General features: G+C 42.3%; 1 protein-coding gene across 1 annotated transcript in view; it reads left to right on the top strand.

Moving 5' to 3' along the window:
* The window catches only part of atp10a (ATPase phospholipid transporting 10A), a 228,939-nt gene that overhangs the window by 110,936 nt on the left and 90,372 nt on the right, over nucleotides 1-27,631 (top strand). The window contains exons 4-8 of the mRNA XM_073044103.1: nucleotides 10,375-10,481; nucleotides 15,714-15,845; nucleotides 17,794-17,924; nucleotides 20,030-20,282; nucleotides 27,158-27,375. Of these exons, the coding sequence (XP_072900204.1) occupies nucleotides 10,375-10,481; nucleotides 15,714-15,845; nucleotides 17,794-17,924; nucleotides 20,030-20,282; nucleotides 27,158-27,375 (841 nt within the window). The remainder of the gene's footprint in view (nucleotides 1-10,374; nucleotides 10,482-15,713; nucleotides 15,846-17,793; nucleotides 17,925-20,029; nucleotides 20,283-27,157; nucleotides 27,376-27,631) is intronic.

Genomic DNA, 27,631 nt, shown 5'->3' with positions numbered 1-27,631 from the left:
TCCTGGAATCATTTTTGTGAACCTCCTCTCCATTTTCAGCACATCCTTTCTAAGATAAGGGGCCCAAAACTGCTCAAAATACTCCAGGTGAGGCCACACTAGTGCTTTATAAAGTCTCCACATTACATCTGTGCTTTTATATTCTTATCCTCTTGAAATGAATGCTTACATCACATTTTTCTTCCTCACCACAGACTCAACCTGCAAATTAACCTTTTGGGAACTCTGCACAAGGACTCCCAAGTCCCTTTGCACCTCAGTTTTTTTGTATTTTCTCTCCATTTAGAAAATAATGAAACCTTTTGTTTTTTCTACCAAAGTGCATGACCATACAATTCCTGACACTGTATTCGATCAGCCCATTCTCCTCATCTGTCGCAGTCCCCAATGACCTGGCCTTCGCAGCCATCTGTGGCAATCAGTTCCAGATTCACCCCCCTCTGGCTAAAGAAATTCCTCCTCATCTCTGTTGTAAACGGACGTTCTATTCTGAGATTGTGTCCTCTGGTCCGAGGCTCTCCCACTATAAGAAACATCTTGCAGAAACAGAACAAAAGTAAACAAAAATAACATAATGATGTTGGTGCAGGTTGAGAGAAATACAGTCCAAGGTAGAATTTCAAGTCAGTTTAAGAATTTGGTAGCAAGTAGGGAAGAGGCTATTTTTATTTTATTTAATATATGAAAATGAATGGCATCTACAATTATTTCTGCAAGATTTTTACAGTTGCCCATTATCTCTTGATTTGTACTCTTGTCCCACAGAGTAACTACTGTTATAAAGACTATTCCCACCATCAGAGTATTTCTCTCGCTATTTCTCATCACACGAACTGATTCTGCATCTTCAGAATCACTTTTCAAAACTTCATTTGCCAATCAGAGCTGTTTCGCCTCCACTTCCTTTCTGCCTCATTGCAATCACATATCTATTACGGCTATAAGATCACGATCAGCTGGTGATCTCGTTCATTTATTCTTTTACAAATGCCACATGCGCTCAGATGAAAAAGCCTTTAAGTTTTGTGATTTTGCTTTTAATGCACTCCTCCCCCCCCCCCCCCATCACCCTGTACATTCTGTACCCTTCCGTCATTCTTTGATTAGGGAAAGGTCACCGCAAAAGCGTGTGGAAGTTCATTTCTAGGAGATGTGCGCCATGGCAGCATAGTGGTTAGTGCAAAGCTGTTACAGCTCAGGGCGTTGGAGTTGGGAGTTCAATCCCAGTGTCCTCTGTAAAGAGTCTCAGTTTGTCCTCCCCATAGAATGTGCGGGATTTCTGCAGCTTCTCCGGCGTCCTCCCACAGGGCAAAGACGTACTGGGTATTGAATTGACTTTATTACTTACATCCTTTACATTAATAAAAGTCTATACATTATGTCGCTATCTAAATGTGCAATTTATAGTCACTTGTGAGAAATAGTATGTACAACAGGACAGTCAATATAGCATAGAAATACAATTGTATCAGCGTGAATTAATCAGTTTGATGGCCCAGTGGAAGAAGCTGTCCCGGAGCCTGTTGGTTCTGGCTTTTATCCTGTAGTACCATTTCCCGGATGGTACCAGCTGGAACAGTTTGTGGTTGGGGTAACTCGGGTCCCCAATGGTCCTTTGGGTCCATTTTACGCACCTGTCTCTGTAAATGTCCAGGGTAGTGGGAAGTTCGCAACTACAGATGCGCTGGGCTGTCCACACCACTCTCTGCAGGGTCCTGTGACTGAGAGAAGTACATTTCCCATATCAGGCAGTGATGCAGCCAGTCAGGATGCTCTCAGTTGTGCCCCTGTAGAAAGTCCTTAGGATTTGGGGACTCCATATCAAATTTCTTCAACCGTCTGAGATGAAAGAGGTGCCGTTGTGCTTTTTTCACCTCATAGCCGGTATGTACAGACCACGTGAGATCCTCGGTGATGTGGATGCCAAGGATCTCAAAGCTGTTCACCCTCTCAACCACAGATCCATTGATGTCAATAGGGGTTGGCCTGTCTCTTTTGGTTAATTGGGTATTGTAATTTGTCCTGTGATTAGGTTAGGGTTAAATCGGGGTTGTTGGGGTTGCTGGGTAGTGCAACTTGAAGGGTCAGAAGAGTCTATTCCATGTTGTATCTCTAAATAATGTATTCATGATGTGACTAAATTGAAGTTGAAAAGATTTATTGCATTGCTGTCAGCTGAGAGTTTGAACGTTTATCACCATTGCAAGTAACTTTGGGCCAATAATATCACGGGATTGTGGGAAGTTGTGAATCGTTTCTAACTCTTCCCCATTTGCAGATTGAGAGTATTAGATTAAAACAATATGCTTAAAAGAGTTGACACAATAGCATAGCGGTTAGCGTAAAGCCATTACAGTGCCAGCGATGCAGGTTCAATTCCCGCCACTGTCTTTAAGGAGTTTGTATGTTCCTTCAAGTGCTCCAATTTCCTCCTACATTCCAAAAGAAATACAGTTTAAAGGTTAATTGAGCAGTGGGTCTCTTTGGGCCAGAAGGGCCTGTTACTGTGCTGTACTTCTGAATAAATATTTTTTTTTTAAATGAAATCATGATAAGGCTTCTGAATGTGCATAACTTTGCTAAAAATCAGAAACCTTCCTTTTCTTTAAAAGTACTGGAGATGAATTCCTGTTCGTCTCAAGCCAAAAGATCTTCCTATTGTTATGGATTCAAGCAACAATAAATATATGAGTTAGGCAGGGGTTTTTATAACAAATAACACGTTTATTAAACACTGAAAACAAACCCCCCAAAAGTAAACAAATCACTAACGTAACCGGAAATCAGCTGCTGTGCGGCAGCTTAAACAGTTCTTAAAGCAAGGAAGCTTAAACAGTTCTTAAAGCGATGTTGCAAAAACAGTTCTTCAAAGTAGTATTGCAAAAGTTCAAAATGCTTACAGTCCATTTAAGGGAGAGACTTTTTAAGACGATTTAAATTCTCTTTCACGTCGTGTTGCTTCGGTTCCCAAATCGAACTTTTCCCACGAAGAATTTTACGAAGATGGACAAATGAAACGGCTTAAAGGCACTGACCTTTCCTTTACAGAACTGTTCCCAATCCTTTCTGCTATTTCACAGGGATTAACACAAGAACAGTCAATGAATTCCTTCCGAATAAGGATCAAACAAGGTCGAACCTGTTGCACCGTCGAAATCGATTCTCCTCGATCTTTTAACTCCCGAACTCCAATCTTCACTCTCCACTGATTCTCAACTAGCAGTGTTATAAAGAAACTGCTGGCAATGACCTTTTAAACTTTAGGCATTAGATAAAACTTCATCTTTCAACTAAACTGCGTCTTAACATTAAATCATGCAGTGGCATGAAGTCAACATGGCAAATCCAGCCACGAACTGCCCCTCCTCACAGGGAGGGGTCCTCCTTTTATATCCTGTAAAAAAAACCTGTCCCATGACCTCTAATGGTGGGAAAATGACGTCACTCCACCATCACAAGACCATTACCTCAAGTCCAGTATAGCTTCAACCCCAGTCACGTGACAAGGGTACCACTATCACGTGTCACGGGTACGTAACATTATTCACTTCATGCTAATTTAGAAAAACAGTTTAAAGATGTTCCATGTAATCTTTTCATAGCTGCCTTCTGCACTGTCATTGTATAGTGAAATTTATACTAAAGAAGTTGAGTTACCTTGCATAATCTAAGGTGGCCATTCATTATGGGGCTCAGCACAATGGATTTCTCATCTGCTATGTGTCACAAAAGTAATAAATGCACAGAAGCCACTTAGCATCAGCTGAATCCAGCTCTCTGGTATCAGAAATTAGACTGCACAGATCTGAGAGAATGGAAAACAATGGAGTTAGACAGTAGAGAACCCGACCTTTTGGCTCATCGTGTACTTGCATCAAGCATCTTCCAAAACTAATTCCATTTACCAGCACCTAGTCTGGAGCCTACTATTCTTCGACTGGCACATGAATGATAGACTATTGGAGGGTTTTGTAGGAGGGAAGGGTTAGATTGTTCTTGGAGTAGATGAAGAGGTCAGTCCGACATCGTGACCTGAAGGGCCTATCATTATCATCTTCATTATGTGCCTTGTCATATGATGTAAGCCATGATTGTTCTTGGCAAATTTGCTACAGAAGAGGTTTGCAATTGCTTTCTTCTGGGCAGTGTCTTTACAAGATGGATGACCCCAGCTATTATCAATACTCTTCAGAGATTGTCTGCTTGTCATCAGTGGCCGCATAACCAGGACTTGTGATATGCACCAGCTGATCACATGACCATTCACCACCTGCTCCCATGGCTTCACGTAACCCTGATTGGGGGGCAGGTGCTAAGCAGGTGTTACACCTTGCCCAAGGGTGACCTGCAGGCTAGCAGAGGGAAGAAGCGCCTTTGGTAGAGATGTACCTCCGCCTCAACACCCAAAAGGTTGTAATATGCTGTAATGTTCTGTTCTATGCTGAATCCCTTGGCAATTGAAGCACTCCTCCAGATTTTGCTTCATGAAACTCTGTTTCAGTTTGTGGTTGTAGTGGTTGAGGGTGTGGTTAATTACTCATTGCTGACCGTACAGTAATCAGGAAGTTCAGCAGAGCCTGCGTAGAGAAGCAAAGGTGAAGCAGGAACTGGTTTCGCTTTTAGTATGGTCAGAGACAAAGTTCATTGTCAATGTGTGATGGAACGCAAGCGGTAAACTTATTATGAAAGCATTTCCCAGTCAGGAAGTCATCCCAGTTTATTTACCAAACCCAGGATATTAGATTGTGGTAAGAGCAATTGCCTTTGAGTTTGACAGCATCACCCACAAGGATTGAAAGGCATATTATTGAGCTGTTTATTGTAGAATGAATTCTGAATTGGTGGCCTATCATGCAGTTAAAAGACATAAAACTGCAAAGCTATCATTGTTATTTCAGATCATTTAAGACCAGTCATTTTAGAATTAGTTAACTTATTAGGTTTTATCGGATTGTACCAAATGATATACTTAGTAATCGGTTTATTACTGTCATGTAGGCTGAGGAGTAGCAAGTGGATTTTAATACAGATAAACATGAGGTGATGCATTTTGGAAGGTCAAATCAGAATTGGACTTATGAATGATAGAGCACGAGGAAGTGAAATGGAATAGAGGAACCTAGGCGTACAAGAGCTTAGTTCATTGAAAGTGGTACCACAGAAGACAGGGTGGGGAAAAAGGCATTTCTGCATGTTGGCCTACATCACTCAGAGCACTGAATTTAGGAGATGGGACATTATCTGGACTGTGTGTGTGTGTGTGTGTGTGTGTGTGTGTGTGTGTGTGTGTGTGTGTGTGTGTGTGTGTGTGTGTGTGTGTGTGTGTGTGTGTGTGTGTGTGTGTGTGTGTGTGTGTGTGTGTGTGTGTGTGTGTGTGTGTGTGTGTGTGTGTGTGTGTGTGTGAGAGAGAGACAAAGGAATTTAAACTGCGCTCAAAAGGTTGTCACCCTCCACCTTGTTGGCACATTAAATATATTTCACGATCGTACACAATCACATTTTCTTTTCCGGTTTCTGATGTGGACGGTGTTGACAACATGGAGTTTGCGATGTTTTGTCCGCAGATTTTAAGACTGGCTTATTTATACAGTTTTAATTGAAGAAATTATTGATTCGCTACATTGCATTCCAAAGCAGCAAAGGGTGTGAAGTGCAGAAGAACAACTACCGTACTTCATTTAAAGCAGAATGGCTTAGTGAAACAGTTGAAACTACTACACCAAACACTCATGAGGTCAGGAGCGTGCAGCCATGGGAAATATTTATGTAGAATACAGAAACTGGTACAAAGACGCTGGAGGAACTCAGCAGGTTGGGCGGCATCCGTGGAAACAAGCAGTCAACGTTTCGGGCCAAGACCCTTCGTCAGGACTGCTAACCTGTGTGTATTGTCGTGAAGCAAAAGTTGCTGGAGAATTTGCAAGTGGGAAGAAGTGGCATGATAGTTGGAAATTTCACTTTTTAAAACATCATTTAGCAAGCAAATCACATTTGGGCGGTGTGCAAAAGCTCCGGTGAGAAAATCCTTCATTGCCCACCACAGGACTGCTATGTATGTTTTATAAGAGTGCAGATGAACAAGAGCAAAAACGATCAAACCCAGAGGTGATCAAAATACTTATTGACAGTTATTTTATTTCTTTAAAACAATGAACAACAAACTGGACTTGGTAGTTTGGACTAGCTTTGGGTTTATTTCCACTTAAAAATTCAGTGCGCACATGTTATTGTCACTGGGCAAATAATTGCACAGCTCAAGATTTTTGCACACACTGGTCATTACAAATTAGAGGAAACATTTTACATGGTAGTTGTATAAGTCACTTGTGAGGACACATTTAAAGTAATGTTGTACATCTTCGGTCACCCTGTTATAGGGAAGATATGGTTGAAGTGGAAGGATGCAGAAAAGATTTACAAAGACATTGCTATGAATTGAGAGCCCGAGTTTTAGGGAGAAGTTGGCCAGACTAGATCTTTATTCCTCTGAACATAGACATTATAGAAATGTTTTAAAATTGTGAAAGGTATGGATAAAGTGGATGGTAACGTTTTTTCCCAAGGTTGACCAAAATTTGGGAGCATAGATTCCGGGTAAAAGGAGAAAGATTTAAAAGGGAGCTGAGAGGCATTTTTTCCAAACAGACGGTGGTGAATATATGGAACAAGCCACCAGAGAAAGTGGCTGAGGCAGGTACAATAGTATCGTTTAAAAGTACATTAGAGATACATGGTGGGGTGGGGCTTAGAGGGATATGGGCCGAATGCAGGAAATTGAAACTAACTGGGTGGCACTGTTGTTAGCATGGACTCGTTGGGCCAAGGACCCCCATCTTTTTTTCTCCAGTCCTGCTGAACGGCCCGAAACGTGGATTCTTTTCTGTAGATGCTGCCTGGCCTGCTGAGTTCCTCCGGTATTTTGTTTGAGATGCTTGGATTTCCCGCGTCTGTAGATTTGCTCTTGTTTGTGACCTGCATCCATGGTACATTGTTCTAATACTGTACGTACCAAGGTACAGTGAAAAGCTTTTGTTCGTATGCCATCCAGATCGATCATTTCATTCATAAGTACATCAAAGTAATAATGAAGGAAAACAATAACAAAATTTATTATGGAAGTTGCATAAAACAGTAAATCATTTACTTATCTTAAAATAATTTGCAACTAGATGAAGCTCCTTATCCTTTTTATAGTTAATTATAAAACACATGAATCTTGGATGACTTCCTTGTTGTCGATGTGCATCCGTATTATAAACAGGTATATGATTTAATTACATACACAGTCCTAGAAAAAGGTTTCCCAATTAAGCTAATGGTGTTTGATGAGAAGATAAGAGATTAAAATTAGATTATATTCGATCAGCTGCTAACAATTGTTCTTTGTAAATTCAGACTGGGCTTCGTGGTACTGAAATTCCAACTTCTCAGACCAATTACAGAGACTTTATTTTGCGGGGAAAATATTTTTAATTAAACTCTGTGCTAAGCAGCAAAACACCAGCTTGCACTTAAATCACACTATAAATGTGTGACTTAATATGTTATAGCACATAAAAAGAAATATCCAATTTAGTTTTTAGTTCTAGCTGGATGGGCAGACCGGTGCTAAAAACCAGGCAAGCAAGGTAACTTTAAAGGAACATTGTAATGGAAGAGATAAAGTTAGAGAGACAGATAGATTCATGGAGAGAACTTCAGAGTTAGAACTAGGTAACTGAAGGCACAGATGCCACTTGTGGAACAATTAAAATCAGCAATTCTCAAGAAGCCTGAAATAGAAGCACACTAAAAATCTACTAGAGCTGCTTGGAGAATCAGTAAGAGGTGAGAGCATGGAGTATTTACATTCAGTGGCCACTTCATTTGGTACCTCCTGTACCCGTTAAATTGGCCACTAAGTGTATGTTCATGGTCTTCTGCTGCTGTAGAAGGATCGGCATGTTGTACATTCAGAGATGCTCTTTGGCACACCACTGTTGTAATGTGTGGTAATTTGAGTTACTGCTGCCCTCCTGTCATCTTGAACCAGTCTGGCCATTCTCCTCTGACCTCTCCCATTGACAAGGCACTTTCACCCACTGAACTGCCACTCACTGGATTTTTTCTTGTTTCTTGCTCCATTCTCTGAAAACTTGAGAGACTTGAAAATCCCAGGAGATCAGCTGTTTCTGATATACCAAACCACTCCCTGTGGCACCAACAATCTTTCCACAGTCAAAGTCACTTGGATCACATTTCTTCCCCAGTCTGATATTTGGTCTGAACAACTGAACCCCTTGACCATGCCTACATGCTTTTATGCATTGAGCAGCTGCCACATGATTGGCTGATTAGATATCTGCATTAATAAACAGGTGTACTGGTGTGCCTAATAAAGTGGCCGCTGAGTGTATATGCTTTGCATCAAAATGCTGGTTGATGACTCTCCCCTAAAAAGGCCTGGAGCATTTTGTTCATTTACGAGAACTCTGTAAGTGCAACCTGTTGAATTTTGCCCATGGAGACCATTCCTTTGCCAGTTACAGAACTGTGCAAAAGTCTTAGGCACCTAAACCTTTTGCACAGTACTGTGTATTGGTTAAAAGAGGAAGGTGGATGGGAAACAGAAATAAGAGTACGTAGCTTTTTATTAGCTCAGTAGTATTAAGTGTAATTTGGTAACTGGAAAGACATAATATACAATACTGTGCAAAAGCTAGCTATATATGTGCCTAAGACTTTTGCACAGTACTTAAACGTTTACAATTAAATCTCAAACTATTTCAGATGTTAAGCTTTTGTAAAATCTTATGTATCTTTGTGTAATGATACATGTTGATCTCACCTCTAAGTATACATGTGAACTCTGAAATTTGATTCCATTGACTTTAGTGGACTGGCTATGTAGAAACAGGTTTTAATGAGCATTTTTCTGCCTACCTGAACGCCATTTTATACTCCTTTGGTCCAGTCCATTCTCATATAGAGTCTCGACACCTTGCATGCTCTCTTCAACAACATTCATTTCCATGGCCCTGATCGCCTGATTTTCAAAGGTTCAGAGGTACATTTAATGTCAGAGAAATGTATACAATATACATCCTGAAATGCTATTTCTTTGCAATCGTCTACGAAAACAGAGGAGTGCCCCAAAGAATGAACGACAGTTAAATGTTAGAACCCCAAAGTACCCCCCAGCTCCCCTTCCTCCCGCGTGTAAGCGGCAGCAAGCAGCAATCCCCCCTCCTCCACCGGCAAAAACAAAGCGCACCCACTACCAGCACTCAAACGTGAGCAAAGCAATAGCAGAGACACAGACCTGTGATTACCCCAAAGATGACATTGTTCACCCGATAATTCGACATGCTGCAGGCTCTCTCTCTCTCTCTCCTAATAAGGGAGAAAGAGGAGACTCCATTCCACTTTCCAACGAGCAGGAGAGATAACAAACAACTCGCTGGTTGACATTGTTCACCATGGATGTCCAGTCCCTGTACATTTCTATCATCATCATCATTTTGTGCCATGTTGTATGACATGGCAATCATGGTCTTCCATCTGTCTCTATTCATGACCCTGGCAACGTTTTCTACAGAAGTGGTTTGCCACAAGACAGGTGACCCCAGCCATTATTAATGCTCTTCAGAGATTGTCTGCCTGGTGTCAGTGGTCACATACCCAGGGCTTGTGATGTGCACCAGCTGCTCATACAACCATCCATCACGGCTTCATATAACCTTGATCACAGGTGCCTTACACCTCCTTGGTAGAGACATGTCTCCACCCTCAGACACACTTCTGTACCCCATCATGAAGGTGTTAAATCTCTCCAGTTCTTTCGGGACAGTCCTGATGAGGGTCTGAGCCTGAACTGTCGACTCTTTATTCCATTCCAGTGATGCTGCTTGATTTGCTGAGTTCCTCCAGCATTTTATGTGTACGTTACTCTGGATTTCCAGCTTTTGTGCGATCTCTTGTTTTCAATGTGCAGTGACAAGACTGCCTCACGCACTTCGCTGGAATAGCACGTAATTTCTGCATGGGGTCTTCAGATATTTGGTGTGCGGAGAGGTATGGACTTTGCTTTATTATGTGTTGACAGCACATGGGAGGTACGGATATCGGCACACAAATGGAAAATTAAGGAATAGCTTTGTTGTGAATGTGAAGTGCATAACCAAGTCATCGTCCACACTGGAGATGCTGAACCAAACATCAAGCCATTTCAGATTGTTACTGAGTGGGTGACAAACTAATCATTACTCAGTCCAATAAGTTCAAAGGGTCAGCAACTAGTCATAATTACATATATGAAAACAGAGCTAGTAATGGGACTGAAAGAGCTTGTGCAGAAACAAAGTTTTGTTTAACCTAAGTTTCCTTATATTACAGAGTATATAAAAATGACAAGAAAGCTGGACTTTCTAAAGACAACCTCTTACTTCGGGGATGTACCATTAGAAACACAGAAGAAGTCGTGGGCATTGTAATCTATGCAGGTACATGTGTATGAGTGTATGTCTTTTCACAGGAGCCTCTGAAGTCAAGGGGCAAGAAATATCCCCATTGTTGTTTGTGATAAACGCACAATGTTATAACTCATGCTCTGTGAGTTCCTCCCATGGGATTTGGTTTCTTTTTAATCAGTATATTTGGGTCTCAAAAGCACAGTTCAATGTAATCAGCCGAGGGCAAGCTTGTGTCCTGTGATGTTTCTAACATCACATTCCATCCTTGTTCAAGCGTACTGTTTACAGATTTTTAAAAAAATCACCCTGAAGTCATTAATCCATTAAAAAAACCCATGTGAAATGGAAAATGTCAACATAAATATGGTATGAGGCCTAGATTTCATCATGGTATAAATTTCATAGCCAGTACATTGGATACAAAGTGCTGAGTTCAGGAAAGATTGATTTCTTCTTCAAACCTGCCCAAATCCTTCACAAAAACGGCCAGCCTGCATAAAGATGTGTAAGTGTTGGCTTGGAGAAGGAGTGAAGTGCCAGTGATTATATTGTATGTGGAAGTTTGACATGAAGAAGTCTGCCTGTATTTTCTTTCATTTTTATTGTCCCTCCTTCTGCAACGGATCTGGAGACTTTCCACTGATTTTTTTCCACCCAGGATGGCCTCAGGAGATTCACCTTGTGATTGGCCATGGTGGAAATGGAGACTTTGCATCAGTGACTGAAGAGGCAGAATTCAATAGGTTCAATCGGTACATTTAACGTCAGAGAAATGTATACAGTACACATCCTGAAATTCTTTTTCTTTGCAAACGTCCACAAAATCAGAGGAGTGCCCCAAAGAATGAATGACAGTTGAACGTTAGAACTCCAAAGCCCCCCCCCCCGCTCCCCCCTCCCACACACAAGCAGCAGCAAGGCCACGACCCCCCCCCCCACCCCAACCAGCAAAAAAAAAGCATCAGAGCCCTCCACAAGCACTCAAGCGTGCAGCAAAGCATCAATAAAGACACGGACTTGCGATACCCCAAAGACTACCTGTTCACCCGGTAATTCGACATACCGCAGGAGCTCTCTGTCTCACTCCCAAATAAGGGAAAAAGAAGAGTCCCCTTTCCACAGCGAGAGGGGAGGCATAACAAACAACTCACTGATCCATGATATTAAAAGTCTGTTACATTGCTTCTTCCGAGCTCCATGCCCAGAGAATCGTCCCCAAGGCCTAGGTCCTCGGACACACAGGCAATAGCTAACCCACTGCTCGTGATGTCCTGCATTCTCCTGCGACGCCTCAGTTATTAGGGGCACTGGCCTTAAATGAGCCCATCTCCAGAGCCACGAAAATCCGACACCCTGAAGGCGTGCTAATCTTCCAGGCCGAGTCCCTGAGATACCAAAAAGCGGCGGGTTGTGAGGCCCTGAGAGCGGGTCCCATTCCCACAAGGGACCAAAGCCACGGTGTAACTCCGGGTCAGGGACTTCAAAAGAACCTTGAAAAAGAGGAAAAAAGAGATATCAAAGACGGAAATAGAGCTGTTTCTGAAGATGAAACCAAAGGAGTCACCATTTAGTGCCATCTTGACTTTGTTCCGCCCTCCTCGTCCTTAGTGATCAGAAAAAGAAGTATAAAATTTGTCAATTGTCTATGAAACATGGCCAGTGGGTGATGTGCAAAAGACACATGGTCTTTCTAGTATGGATTTACTGTCTGTATTTGGTTCAGTGCCCTGAGAAAATCGAGCCAAATCTGCTCAACAGTGCCATTAAGACGAAAGTATCTATTGATAATCTGTTGCCTTTCTCCATCAATTCCTGATAAGATTGAACTCGTTTGAAGTGTGGCGACTAGTTAGCCAAGTTCAGATTGATTTGTTTATTTGAAAAACCTTCGATTTATTATGATGTAAGTACCCAAAACAGATAAAGCAGAACAGAATTGACCATCAGAAGTTCACTTAGATGCCGGCCTTCTTTTGAGGTTTGCTGATATAATATGCTTTGGAATAATTTAATATTCAAAATACGGTTCTTCCTTACAATGAATGCACAAACGTTTGTAAGTCTTGTGTCATAAATCGACATTGGTTTGGACCACAGCAATTGGTTATGCTGACTTTTTTTGTGATATGTTGTCAATAAAGCTGAAGTATTCTACATAATGCTTTCATCCTCTGCTTTCTCTTAAAACTTTTACCCTTCCTTTTTCATTCTCTATCTTTTTTATTTAGTTTCTTCCATTTTTTAACCACCCTCTCCCTCCCATCTCATATTCCCACCTGCTTTGACATGATTGCAGTATTGAGGTCATATTAAACAGCCACACATTTCATGCATGTACCACATTAAATGCACATCCCATTTGCTATTTTAGTGATCTGAATAGCAACAAATTTCTCACTTAGAGCTGTAACTCTATCCCATGATCTGGACTTTTTCTCAAAGTCTGGCGGCGACACGTATAAGATTCTCCAGAAGCTGGAAATCCAAAGTAACAACATTAAAAATGTTGGAGGAACTCAGCAATTCATTTATGGATGTTCCCTTACCTGCTGAGTTCCACCAGCACTTTTATTAGATATTTGATGGTCAAACTTCAGAAATCATAGTCTGATTTTGTGTTCTACATGAAAGCAGCACCACTCATCACTGGCTTGAAAGAAAGGTGCCCACGAGGATCCAAAGCCTCTCAGAAATGGAATCTCCAGGGTGAGGGATTTCAGCTACAAGTTTGGACTGTTGGTGTAGAGATTTAATAGTGTTCTGCAAGATCATGATGAGTTGAGGCAGGCTAATAAAAATCTAGTCTCAGCAGTGCATGGTTCAATGAGCAGTGACACAGAGTCAAGTGAAGGGCAAAAGACGTGGGATCTAGTGAGGAGGTGTTTTTCTCAGTCCACTCGGCCCATTGATTTTCTACCAGCCCTCCGAGCACTATTCAATCCATCCTATTCCCTCCCACCCATTTATTTCCCTGTAAACTATTATCCATATGCTCATCAACCTACCCCCACCCCCACTCCAGCTGCCTGATTCTCCAGTCATCCACCTACTCCAGGGGCAATTTACTCCATTCAGTCAACCTTCCAGTAAAAATTATGGGGGTGGGAGTGGAAACCAGAGTACCCAGGGAAAACACAGATGGTCACAGAGAGAGTGTGTAAGGAGACTTGAGAGGCTGTGGGAGGCAAAATCCTGCACGACAGACAGTCTGCTGGAGGAACACAGCAGGTCAGCTATGAGGGAGTCAATATTTCAGGTCAACTTGAAACCTCAATAATTCCACTCCCCGCCCCCATAGATGCTGCTGGACCCCCTGAGTTCCTCCAGCAGATTGTTGCATGGAGAAATGGTCAAGTTCAAGCTTATTGTCATTCAGCTCAATCCATGTATATCACCAAATGAAACAATGATCCTCTGGACTGAGATGCAGAACACAGTACATATAACTCATATACAACACATAAAGTAATATCACCACAAATAAATTTAAAATAATAAGGTGTGTATATGATGCAAGTGAAAAAGTAAACAGTATAACACAACTGGCACTTCATACGTGATGAAACCTGGGTGGCTGCAGGGAGTTCAACAGCCTTACGGCCTAGGGACAAAGCTGTTTCCCACTGTAACACTTCTTGTCCAAATGACAGTCTTGTATCTCCCTGTTTGATGGGGGGGAGGTGCAGTCAAAGAGATTGTTGGGACAAAATTTACACAAGAGCAAGTGCAAACTTCATACAGACAACTGAAGGTCAGAATAGATCCGAGGTCGCTGGAGTTGTCAATGAGGGAGGGGATTGGAAGGGTATGAAAGGGCTTTGTTGCAGGTATTGTAGAATGTGAACTGACTCCCTTAGGAGCAAAGTAGACAGTGCAGGAGTTCCCAACCTGGTTAATGGGAGGGGTCCATGGCATAAAAAAGGTTGGGAACCTCTGACTTTGTGTAACAAATGCCATCTAGTAATGAAGTAATTTTTCTGAGAATAAAGAGATGCTCTCACAACTGAATTGGCTAATAAGGACGATATCTACGAAAGCTTCAAGAAAATGCACAGAGTTCAGGAAAGATAATTATCAGAATGAATAGGATAAGGAAGAAAGGAAGACAGTCAGTGGACATGCTAGCAGCATAAACGGAAGGAAGTCCACAAGTAAATTGGTGCTGGACTATTGGACCTGTGATTGAAGGGAGTCCTGATGTTGGGAACGCACAAGAAAGTAGACCATGCTCCCAGCTGGGAATCCTGTGCAGAGAACTAAGATCCACAGGATAAAACACGACTGAGTTATTGGGATGTGAAAGAGCATTGGTCGATCAGGGAATGGGCATCAGTACACAGGTAGCTTAGGCTTAACCAGGCTGCCACGATCCTTGATTTGAATAAAGGTTCAAGGTAGAGAGAAGATATGGGAGGCACGCAAAGTCTATGAGAGGAATATAAATGGTCTCCTTGGCACAGAACCTCTCCATGAAATGAGTGCTTGTGATCTTTTTTTTTAAATTCCAGTGATATGCCGTGTCAACTATGAGTGATATCAGATAGATTTATTTGAATGTATAGATCTCACTTGGACTTTATAACAGCAGAGATTCAACATCTCTTATTTCATTTTTAATCCTTGTAATTATGTATTTAATTCACAATATAAAAAGTAGATGCAGCCTGTTCCACCATCCTGCCAGATCATGGCTATTCTAATCTTCCCAGCCTGCCACTGGTGGACAGTGATAACATCCACGGTCCATGCCAATTGGAAAGGTTACTTGGGTCTTTCCCCTTTCCCAGCTCCCTGCCCATACCTCTGTAGCTTACAACTTATCAGGTGTTCTTTACAAATTTGGTGAGAATTTCTGTCTCTGTTATCCTTCACTATCCCAACCACTCATTGAAAGATTCCTTTGTCTACCTCTAATTCCTCTCCTATCCTGCTATCTATTGCTTCTTGTATTTGGCCTCTGACCCAAGGGAAGTAGCTGCTATCTGTTCTCATAGTTTTCTACACCCTAATTAATCCTTCCCACAACCTCCCTAAAGAAATGATCTTCAGACTTTCCTTCTATCAGTACTTCTGCAGTCCTTGCAACTTCTCTCTGACCATCCCACAATGGGATGATCTGAACCTCATGCAGAGCTCCTGCTGTGGCCAAACTAGTGCTTTAGCATTTAGAACATGACCTCCTGACTGCTTTATCCCTGGCCTCGCTCAAGGATGTAGCCATCCCAGTAACCTTCCTCACCCATTTATCTCCAATCCTCCTAGGCCATGAGACTAAAGCCATGTTAAACAACAATGGTCCACGTTACAAGCGCAGCAAACTGGAGAGACAAATGAATGTAGACGTCTTCTGGTGTGTTATCATCCTTGTCGTCATGTGCCTTTTCTCAGCCATTGGTAAGTATGTTTGTTTAGAGTAATGTGTTCTGACCTGTCAAGAGAGTTTAGACAGGGACTAGCAGACCCATTAGCAGTGCTGATTCAATTCATATTTCTTTACGTCATTGAAGAGGGCTATTGAGCCCGTCAAGTCTAAACCAGTATTATGTAGGAATCCTGATGTCCCTGCAACCTGTTCTCTCCATGATCCCATCAACACGGGGCAGCACAGTAGCAGCGGCAGGGGTTCAGTTCCCGTCGCTGCCTGTAAGGAATCTGAACTTTCTCCCTGTGACTGCATGGGTTTCCTCCGGTGCTCTAGTTTCCTCCCACATTCCAAAGACCTGCCAGTTGGTTGGTTAACTATTCATTGTAACTTGCCCCTTACTGAGGCGAGGGTTAAATCGGGGGGTTGCTGTGCAGTGAGGCTGGAAGGATGGACGGGCTTATTCCGCACTATATTTCAATAATAAATAAATAAATAAAACACTTACCCCGATTCTGCTATACGACTTATACATGTTGTTGTGCTGCGGGAGCAAACCAGAGCACCCAGAGGAGACCTGTGCAGTCATAGAGGATGACACCAGAGATCACGATTCAACCTGGGTCGCTGATGCTATGCGGCAGAGCTCTACCACCCATCTCACTGTGCTGCCCCATGTCACCTGGAAACCGAAAGTCAAATCTCGGTTGACAATTATAAAGTGAGTTACTGTTGCTCTGGCAAGTTTGGTCAGAGCACTAAGCATGTGGTCTTCAAAGGTGCCATTGAAAGTTTTTACATGGAGTCAGTACGATGAATGGCAGGATTGTGATTACTCTCTAATTCCTTGGCATCAATGATGCTTTAATTCTTCACTGTGCAGTAAGCCTACATCTATTTTTATTGATCAGATTTCAGGAAGGAATATCGGACCGTAACACCATAGGAGTACAGTTAGACCATTCAGCCCATCAAGTCTGCTGTGCCATCCTATCATGGCTAACTTATTTTCTCTCTCACCCCCATTCCCCATAACCTTTGACACTCTCACTATCAAAAACTTAACAACTTTCATTTCAAATATACCCAGTGACTTGGCTTCCACAGCCATACGTGGCAATGAACTCCACAGATTCACCACCCTTGGCTGAAGAAAGTCCTCATCTCTGTTCTCAAGAGATATCCTTGTAATCAGAGCTGTGCCCTCCGGTCCTAGACTTTGAGACTATTAGAAACATCCTTTCCCACATCCACTCTATCTAGGCCTTTCAATATTCAGTAGGTTTCAATAAGATCCTCTTTCATCCTTCAAAACTCCAGTGAGTACAGGCCCAGAGTCATCGAATGCTTCTCCTATGTTAACCATTTCATTTTCGGATCATTCTCACAAACATCCTCTGGACTGTGTCCATTCCAGGAGAAGCTGAAAAGACTTTTTCCCTAGAGTATAAAAGGCTGAGGACTGATCTACTAGAGGTTTATAAAATCATGAGGCTATTGTAAGTGGTTTGTTATTGTCACATGTACCAAGACAGAGTGGAAAGTTTGTCTTGTACACTGTTCTTTGCAGATCAAATCATTATATAGCGCGCTGAGGTAGAACAAGGTAAAACAAAATGCCAAATAGAGTGTAAAAGCTGCAGAGAAAGTGCAGTGCAGGTGAACGAAAAAGTGCAAGATCTTAACATGGTAGATCGTGAGGTCAAGAATCCATCTTGTGCTACAAGAGGTCTGTTCAAGTGTCTGATACAGGTGGAATAGGGCTGTACAAAAGGTGAGTAGTTGTAGTCTTTACTCTGGAGTTGGGGAGTCCAAAATAAGAGGCACAAGTTGAAAGTGAGAAGGGAAAGATCCGAGTCATCAAAAGGTGTTTTACAAAATATTTTGTGAACTAACTAGAATCAACTAGAACATGTTTTGTTTTTCATTGGTGTTGTTGGATATGCTCCTTAATATCATATTCTCTCTGACTATGCACAGGTCATGGTCTCTGGGTAGCTGGGTATGGTGATCAGCGGCCAGTATTTGACGTTCTCAGTGCTGATGGCACCTCCTTATCTCCTGCATTATCTGGACTATACTTGTTCTTCACTATGATAATTGTGCTACAGGTAACTAAGATGAAATGCATTAATTTCACTCCCCCTGTCACTATGAGGTAGAATGCATCATTATGGAATTTCCCCCTGCTCTTGAGTGTCTAATGGTACTGAGTGAGATTTGCTACCTTCTGAAATTGATATCCTTGTAAAGATTACCTCTATTAAGACTAGCTTTATAAAGATAAGCTTTATTTGTCACATGTACATTGAAACATCAAAACATATAGTGAATTGTGTTGTTGACGTCAAATCAAATCTGCCATATTGTGGTGGTGGAGGTCACATTTCCAGTGCCAACATAGTATGTCAACAACTTACTAACCCTGACTCACATATCTTTGGAATGTGAGAGGAAACCAGAGTGTCCAGAGCAGATCAATGGTGTCATGGTGAGAACATAAAAACTCCTTACATCTCCAGACATGATGGGCAGATTGACGTTAAAAGCTATTGTAAGGGAGCAAGAGTCTCTGATTTTACTGTGGTCACCAGTCTAGGGCCCCCTGGAAACTGAAGGCACTGAACCGCTGTTTCATTTGGGAAGGCAGGATCAGCTTCCAAATCACTGTGTAGGTTGGACACGAATGGTTCACAGGATGAAGTCAAGAGTATGAACCTGACTTTCTATACCAGGCAGTGGAATCTATTTGGAAATCCAATTACAAAACAGCATAACTTGAGGAAATCTGCAGATGCTGGAAATTCAAGCAGTATCTCGACCTGAAACGTCGACTGTACTTCTTCCCATAGATGCTGCCTGGCCTGCTGTGTTCCACCAGCATTTTGTGTGTGTTGCTACAAAACACCATAGGTGACTTTACATACAGAATTGTCCATTCCTAACCGACCTTTGAACTGGGTGGCTACTTGTTATTTTTTAATTATTTAGAAACACCATGCTGTAACTGGCCCTACCAGCCCAATGAGCTCACAACTCCCCATGGAATGCATGGGGTTTCCCCTGGTACTTCAGTTTCCTCCCACAGTCCAAAGACTCTCCGGTTAGTTTAACTGGCCATTGTAAATTGCCCCGTGATTAGGTGAGGGTTAATCAGGGTTGTGGGGTTGCTAGGGTGACACTGTATCGCTGAATAAAATTCATAAAATAAATTACACCCATGTGACCAATTAACATTCTAACCCCTATGTCTTTGGAATGTGGGAGGTTCTGAGCCTTGAGTCTGACCGATGTTCTTTTCGGCCTGCGAGTTCCTGTTTCTCACCATGCCTGATGTCCTAACATTCAACCCCTCCTATACCCCATCCATCTCTTGTCCTTCCTTCCCCTCACCAGAACCTCGGGTTTTTCTCTCTAGATCACATGGCAAAGGGGAGGGGGATAATACCTGGAGCACTTTAAATGCTTTGGGCTTCCTGTGAAATAGAACCTAGCTGCAATAATCCCTCAGAAAAGCCTGCAACTAATGTTCCGGCCATGGTATTTTCTTTGTGAGAATTGTGAATCTGTATGAAGTTCAAGTTCAAGGTTATTGTCATACACATGTATACCACCAATCAGAACAATTTTCCTCCGGACCAGGAACAGCGTAGTACATATAACTCACACACAGAACCTGTAAGGTAATATTACCAAAAATAAATTAAAAAATAATAAGGTGCATTTATCTCACAAGTTAAAAAGTGAACAAGTACAACGTGACTGGTGCTTCGTAGCTGGTGAAACTTGGATGGTGGTCAGGATTTCAGCAGTCTCACGGCCTGGGGGAAGGAGCTGTTTCCCATCCTGACAGCTCTTCTCTTAATACTGTGGTACCTCCTACCTGATGGTACGGGATCAAAGAGATTGTTGGATGATTGGGACAGATCATTGATAATGTTAAGGGCTCTGTGTATGCAGCGCTCCTGGTAAGTAACTTAGCTGGGTGGAAGAGAGAACCCAGGGATCCTCTCAGCAGTTCTCATAACCCTTTGCAGGATAATGTAGTCAGATGCCTCGCAACTCCCACACCAGACAGTGATAATGATATGCTATAACCAAACAACAGTTCTCATTCAGCTTCAAGCATTACATCTAAAACATTGCTTCCTGGGTGATATGTGTGAGTTTTAAGTACCGCTGTAAAAACGTTTGATCATTTTATTTTTGGATGCAGGTGCTGATCCCTATTTCACTGTACGTGTCCATTGAGATTATTAAAATATGCCAAGTATTTTTCATCCATCAAGACACTGACCTGTATGATGAGGAGACGGACTCTCACCTGCAGTGCCGGGCACTGAACATCACAGAAGATCTAGGGCAAATACAGTATGTATTCTCTGACAAAACTGGGACACTGACGGAAAATAAGATGGTGTTCCGACGATGTACAGTAGCAGGAGTTGAGTATTCTCACGATGCGAATGGTAAGTCAAGTTTCCTTCTGGCGTCAATTATAATCTCACTTGTTAATGTGAAACTGTAAAGGAAGCAAACAGTCCTTCATGACACTGCAGAGAAAGGAAGACTGGAGTCCAAAGGTTTAATTTGCTTCAAGCTCTATTTCAAAGTAAATTTATTATCAATGTACGTTTGTGTCACAATATTTATTATTTATTTATTGAGATACAGCGCAGAACAGCCCCTTCCGGCCCTTTGAATCACACCGTCCAGCAATTCTCTGATTTAATCCTAGCCTAATCACGGGACAACTTAAATGACCGATTAACCTACAAGCCAGTACGTCTTTGGACCGCTGGGGGAGATCGGAGCACTTGGGACACCCACGCGGTCTCTAGGAGAACATACAAGCAGAGACGGCAGTTGAACCTGGATCACCTGTATTGTATAGTGTTGTGCCAATTACTCTGCTGCCATGAGATTTATTTTCTCGCAAGCGTTCACAGTGGAATAAAGAAATACGATAGAATCCGTGGAAAATCAAACACAAAGTCTGATAAACAACCAATGTGCAAACAAAAATAATTTGTGCAAATACAAAAAGTAAATAAATGAATAAATAAACGAGGGAAAAAATGATGAGATTATGCGTTGTAGAGTCCATAGGTTGTGAAATCAATTCATTGTTGTGGTGAGTGATGTTATCCATGCTGGTTCAGGAATCTAATAGTTAAAGGTGTAACCCTCAGACTCGCCCAGCTCGTGTTCATCTAGGGGAAACAGCTTTCGGCCCCGCCAAACTGGATAATCACGTTTATGTGGATGCCGTGTAACGTACCCCCAGTTACAAACCCACAATGCAAAATATCAGACAGCACACCATATGCAATTAAATCATAAACTTTATGATTCTTAATCTGAATATAGGGTTAGTAATGAAAATAAACAAAACAAAAAAAGGGCCCAAGTCAAAGTCCCAGTTCGAGCTCACTCAGTAGTCATCCTTTCTCCATCGATCTCCAAACGTCGCTGACCTTCGGACCCTCAGATCCCAGTCCACTCCGTCCAGTGGTCTACCAGCTCTCTCCACACACATTTTCCCTCTTCATTCTCCTCAACAAAAAACCACAAAAACCCAGTTCCCAGACACACACGAAAGAACATTTCCTCATGGGCTAACCCCTGCATACCAACCCCGTTATCTCCTAGCCATAACCTAAACGTTGCTGCTACAGAGAAACCATTACCTCAGCAGTGAACATTACAGAGAAGCCATTACATTAGCATTGGCAGTGAAACATTACAAAGGGTATTAAGTACTCCTGAACCTGGTGGTGTGGGACTGTAGGCTCCTGTACCTCTTTCTAAAAGGCAGCAGAGAGAAGAAAGCATGGCCTGGATGGTGGGGGACCATGATGGTGGATGCTGCTTTCTTGTGGCAGCACTCCTCATAAATGTGCTCGATGGTGAGGAGGGGTTTTCATTTGATGGGTAGGTTGTAACCACCACTTTGCAGGCTTTTCCATTCTTGAGTGTAGGTATTTCCATAAAAGACTGTGAAGCAACCAGTCAGGATACTCTCCATTGTGCATCTGTGGAAGTTTGTTAAAGTTTTAGATGACTTGCCGAATCTACGCAAACTTCGAAGGAAGTAGATGCACTTTTGTGCCTTCTTTGTAATGACACTTACGTGCTGGTCCCAGAACAGATCCTCTGATATGATAATACAGGGAACTTCAAGTTACTGCCCCTCTCCACCTCCAATCCCCTTTAATGAGGACCGGCTCATGGGCTCCTGGTTTCTTCTTACTGTAGTCAATAGTCAGCTCTTTGTGTGAACAGTTACAGTTATGCCATTAAATGAAGAGTACAATTTCTACCGCTGCGTTCTGTTGATGTGTTCCCGAATGGCTGTCCATTAACAGGATCGCATTCGGCTGCTGCTCAGACAGGTGCAAGGACACTCAGGTGCTTTGGAAACCAGACAGCAGCAGCCCATTCTGACTCCTGCAGTTCAGGAAAGGAAGTAATTGGAATTGTATTTAGTTTTGCTGTATTAACCTTCACCTGCTCCATAATCTGTTGTATTCTACATGTGACAAATAAAGCTAACCTTTTTCTGTAAGATATAGGAGCAAAATTAGGCCATCCGGCTGAACAAGTCCGCTCTACCATTCATTTATGGCTGAATTTTCTCTTCAACCCATTCTTCTGCCTTCTCATAAGCACTAACCTGTTTACCAATCAAGAATCTGTCAATCTTTGTCTTAAGGCATGTAATGACTTGGCCTCTGTGCCAATGAAGTCCACTCTGACTGAAGAAATTCCTTCTCAACTCAGTTTATAGTGATGCCTCGTTATTCTGAGGTGATACCCTCAGATCCAAGGCTATCCTACTGACGGAGGCATCCTCTTTTACATCCACTCTGTTTGGCCTTTTCAGTATCCAGTAGGTTTCAATGAGATACTCATTCATTATTTGGACACCATCGAGTGCAAGCCCAGAGATGTCCAACACTCCTCGTATGTTAATCCTTTCATTCCTCAGACCATTCCTCTGAACATCCTCTGGATCTTCTCCAGGGCCAGCCCATGCTTCCTCAGATATGGGGCACAAAATTGCTTACAGTATTCCAAGTGTGGTTTACCAACACTTTAAAAAAACAGATCAGTACATCCTTGTTTTTACGTTCTTGTTCTCTTGAATTGAATGCTGCAGTAACACCATTCAGGTGTATGGTTTCTTTGAAATCACAGGCCAAAGGTTTTATATGGAGCCTTACTAACAAAGAAATTACACATACAACACGCTAGAGGAACTCAGCAGGAGGACGGACAGCATCCGTGGAAATGAGCAGTCAATGTTTTGGGCTGAGACCCTGCTGAGTTCCTCCAGCGTGTTGCTTTGACCACAGCATCTGCAGTGTGCTTCGTGTTATCAAAGAAGTTATCTCCTCCATCAGTGAAAGAAAGCGATGATAAGATCCTATGTGATGCTGTGATATGTCCTAGGATGCGCTAAGACCGTGATGTGACCTGGGGTCGGCCAGTACTTTGGGCATCGGATATCCTCGCCCAGGTGACCCAGCCAGGGCTGATCAGGCCGGGCTTGTGTCCCAGCGGCATTGGTTCACAGGTCACACCTCTTGATCCAAAGCCATCTGCCTCTGTGACAGACATGATGGCTCTTTACTTTTCAGCCTCTCTAAGGCCAAAGAGAGAGTGGGTTCTGCAGAGCGAGCAGCCAGCAAAACCTCTTCACCCCTCCTCTATAGGCTCTCATCGTGCCTTCCACCCATCTCTGACACTGCTCTACCAGCTCCTGGTGATTGGCTTTCTTACGCACAGTCTGGTCCTCCCAAGGCCCTGTCAGTTCTACAGCCACATGCTTTGAGGTTTCTGACAGAATGACCATGCCAGGCTTCAGTGCTGATGATGGGTTGAAGGATTACTTATACTGGACAATTACTAGCTGACTACTGGACTATATTTTGCACGTAATATTAAAGTGCTCAGAGAAATCAATGATGGGATTAAAGCTTAATCAAGTATAGTTCTGTGTAACCAACTGAAAGTGCAGCTCAAAAATGTCAATGGTCAACAGGAAATTGAGAAATAGAATCATCTATCAATGATAGATGCCATTCTGGTTAGTCATAGCTAGGAACACCTCCATAATGAAGTTTTCCTTCCAGTCACCGGATCCTTTAATTTCCACACAAATGCTGTAATGTTTTAAAAATGTAACAGTCTCATCTTTGAATGTACTCAGAGGAGGAGGCTCTGGAAAAGAGAATTCCAAGCATCCATACCTCTTGATGCAAGCGTTTTCACCATCTTAGTCTGAACTTCTTGTAATTGATGAATATTTTTACATTTGATTATCCATTTCTGTTGTTTCGAGGACTCTTCATCTCACTAATTTATTATTACTATTTCCTTCTTTTTGTATTTGCATAATTTGTTATTTTCTAAACTCTGGTTGAACGCGGCCTTTCATTGATTCTGCTGTGGTTATAATCCTATCAATTTATTGAGTATGCCTGCATGAAAATGAATCTCAGGGTTGTATATGGTAACGTATATGTACTTTGATAATACATTTCCTTTGGCATTTACTTTGAAATTTGACATTAGATGTCCATAAAATTACTTTTCAAGTGTGAGTGGTGTTTTCACTATTATCTACTGAGAAATGTGTTCCAGAATATAACATGCTTCTGAAATAGATGATTATGTTTGCAAGGTGAATCCTTCTGCATTTTACAGATTTGATGTCCATTCTCCTGTCCAGTATAAGACAGAATGCGTTTTTCCTTGGTTAGACAGTTTCTTTGATCCAATCGTGAGACGTTGTGGAGCCCGATAGGCAGGGAACAGCAGCAAGGTTGAAGTTTCCTGCCCCAGAGATAAGATATGGGAAGCAGTTTGATCAACAAAATACAATTCATTTCAAGACTCGAATCTGAGAGGACCTATAAATGCACATGGGATACGTGACACCATGAGAAAAATAAACCAGTGGTCTTGCACAGATAATGGGAGGACATGTTACTAAAGCCCTGGGCCCTGCCTGTGTTTTAGTTGCATTGTTGTGTACAGATCCTGGATGTTCGATAAACTTGAGAACCACCAGTTAGACTTCACTGGAACATTTTGTACAATTCTGGATACCATCACTTAAGAACCGTATCAAACACTTGAAGGGGGTGCAAGAGGGTTTAGAAGATTTTTTTTGGACTGGCACATTTTAATTAAGTAAAGAAACTGGAGCTACTTGGATTGATCTTAAGGTACAGTTGCTTAAGGAGAAGGATTGTCCAAGAATCAAAAGTGTGTACATGAGAAGACAATAAGACCCTAAGACATAGGAACAGAATTAGGCCATTCAGTCCTTCTTGCCTGATCCGCCATTTCATCATGTCTTATTTATTATCCCACTGAACCCCATTCTCCTGCCTCCCCCTGTAGCCTTTGATTCACTGACTAATCAATAACCTATCAAACTTATTTTAAATAAACCCAATGGCTTCACCACCACAGTATTCTGTGGCAATGAATTCCACAGATTCATCGTCTTCTGGCTAAAGAAATTCCTCTTCATCCCTGTTCTCAGGGGACATCCCTCTATTCTGAGGCTGTGCCCTCTGGACCAAGACTTCCCCACAACAGGAAACATCCTCTCAATGTCGTGCACCCTTTAGTCACTGACTGCAGCAAAGTTAACATTCCAGGTCAATGATCGGTAATTTGACTGAATAAGATCATTAACCTGAAACAGTAACTCCAATTCCCTCCTTGCAAATGATATCTGATGTGTCTGCTAATCTCAGCATTTATATTCAATTTCCATAAGGCCAGAAGACCACAAGACATTGGAGTACAACTGGGCCATTTGGCCCATCGAGTCTGCTCTGCCAATCCAGCATGGCTGATTTATTAACCTTATTTTCCTGCCTTCTCCCTGTAACCTTTGATGTCCTGACTAATCAGGAACCTGTCAACCTCTGTTTTAAATAGACCCAGTGACTAGGCCTCCAAGGCTGTCTGTGGCAATGAATTCCACAGATTCACCGCCCAAAGAACTGGACATTGGAGAAGTCTGCAAACCTAGAACACAATTCTTAAAGATCACACTGATCTTAAATTGTGTGGGTTTTTTTAGATTGGTAACAGGAACACGTTTTTTACCAAACAGACCGGGTATGGGGGTGTGAAACCGCTGGGATACTCATTGCATACTCAAGGAACAATTCTTGCCGGTGTGATTCTGTATGGTATCTATTTTAGGAATATTCTATATGTTATGCTCACACTGGAATGAGGAGTACAAGCTCCAAAGAGTGAAGATCACCAATCGCCTGTCCTGGTCCATCCACATAGACCCGCCATGACCAAGAAAGTTCACCTGTCCCTCTCCTTCCTCAGGAGGCTGAAGAAATTCAGCACCCCGATTTTTATACGATCATCGTATCCAGATCCGGCACAACTTGATTGGGCAACTGCTCTTCCCAAGAATGCAAGAACTTGCAGAAAACTGTGGACACAACTCAGCACTTTATGAAATCTAGCCTCACCACACTGTCTACACTTCTTACTGCTTCGGTAACGCAGCCAGAATAATCAAAGTCCGCACCCACCCTGGGCATTCTTTTCTCTCCCCGCTCCTAGCGGGCAGAAGATTTAGAAGCCTGAAAGCACATGCCACCAAACTCTAGAACAGCTTCTATCCTACTGTTATAGGACTATTGGACAGTCCCTTAGTACAAGAAGATGGACTCTACACCTCACAGTCTACCTCGTTATGCCCTTGCACCTTAATTAATTTATTATTTATTTATCTATCGAGATTCCGTGCCCTTCAAGCTGCCCCAGTTTAACTCTAGCCTAATTACAGGTCAACTTATTAACCTAAAAATTAATTCAAGGTATGTCTTTGAATTGTGGGAGGCAGCCGGATCACCTGAAGGAAACTCACACAGTCACGGGCAAAACGTACAAAGTACAAAGCGGGAATTGAACCTGGGTCGCCAGCACTGTAAAGCATTGTGCTAACCACTATGCTACTGTGCTAGCCTGCACTGCACTTTCTGTGTAGCTGCAACACTTAATTCTCCATTGTGTGTTGCTTTCTCCTTGTACTACCACAGTGTACTGATGTGATGAAATAATATGTACGGATAGCATGCCAAACAAAGTTTTTAGCTGTATCTCAGTATGTATGTCAATAATAAACCAATTTACCTCCAAAATTAACCCAGTCTAAAATGAACAATAATTAGTTTATTATAAGAGAAAAAAAAGAGCAAAATGCCATTCTGTTTTAAATCAACAATAGTCACCTTTTCAGTTGTTCTGTTTAATATTGAACTGAAGAAATAACTTCTTTTTCCACCAATAGCAAAGAGATTGGCGATGTACCAAGACCCTGACTCAGAGGACGAAGAATGTATATCCAAATCGGGAACAATGCCGAGGTGCGACAGCATTTCCAGTCACCAGAGTGCCAAAGTAACCCACAGAACCCAAAGCACGAAGTCTCATCGTCGGACTGGCAGCAGGGCAGAGGCTAAGAGGGCCAGTATCTTGTCCAAGCACACGGCTTTCAGCAGCCCCATGGTAAGTGAGCGCAACATACAGTCAGGGGTCCGTGACGGATTTCTAACATTAACCAAAAGTGAACAGATTCTGGCTCCAAGCCTGAATCTTTGACTTGGGCACATACTCCACACTAATGTTATAGATGCAGCATGAAAACTTGGGACAGCCCTGCATACTCAGGTGGTAGCATACACCAGTCAAGGGCAGGCGAAGTTAAGCAAAGCATCCATCCAGTGTTTATCAGGAACCTGCCCAATAGGAGTTAACTAGTCAT

Source organism: Hemitrygon akajei, chromosome 4 (genome assembly GCF_048418815.1).
Source record: "Hemitrygon akajei chromosome 4, sHemAka1.3, whole genome shotgun sequence".
Lineage (NCBI taxonomy): Eukaryota > Metazoa > Chordata > Chondrichthyes > Myliobatiformes > Dasyatidae > Hemitrygon > Hemitrygon akajei.
The sequence above is the reverse complement of the archived record's forward strand: the minus strand, read 5'-3'. Positions and strand labels throughout refer to the sequence as shown.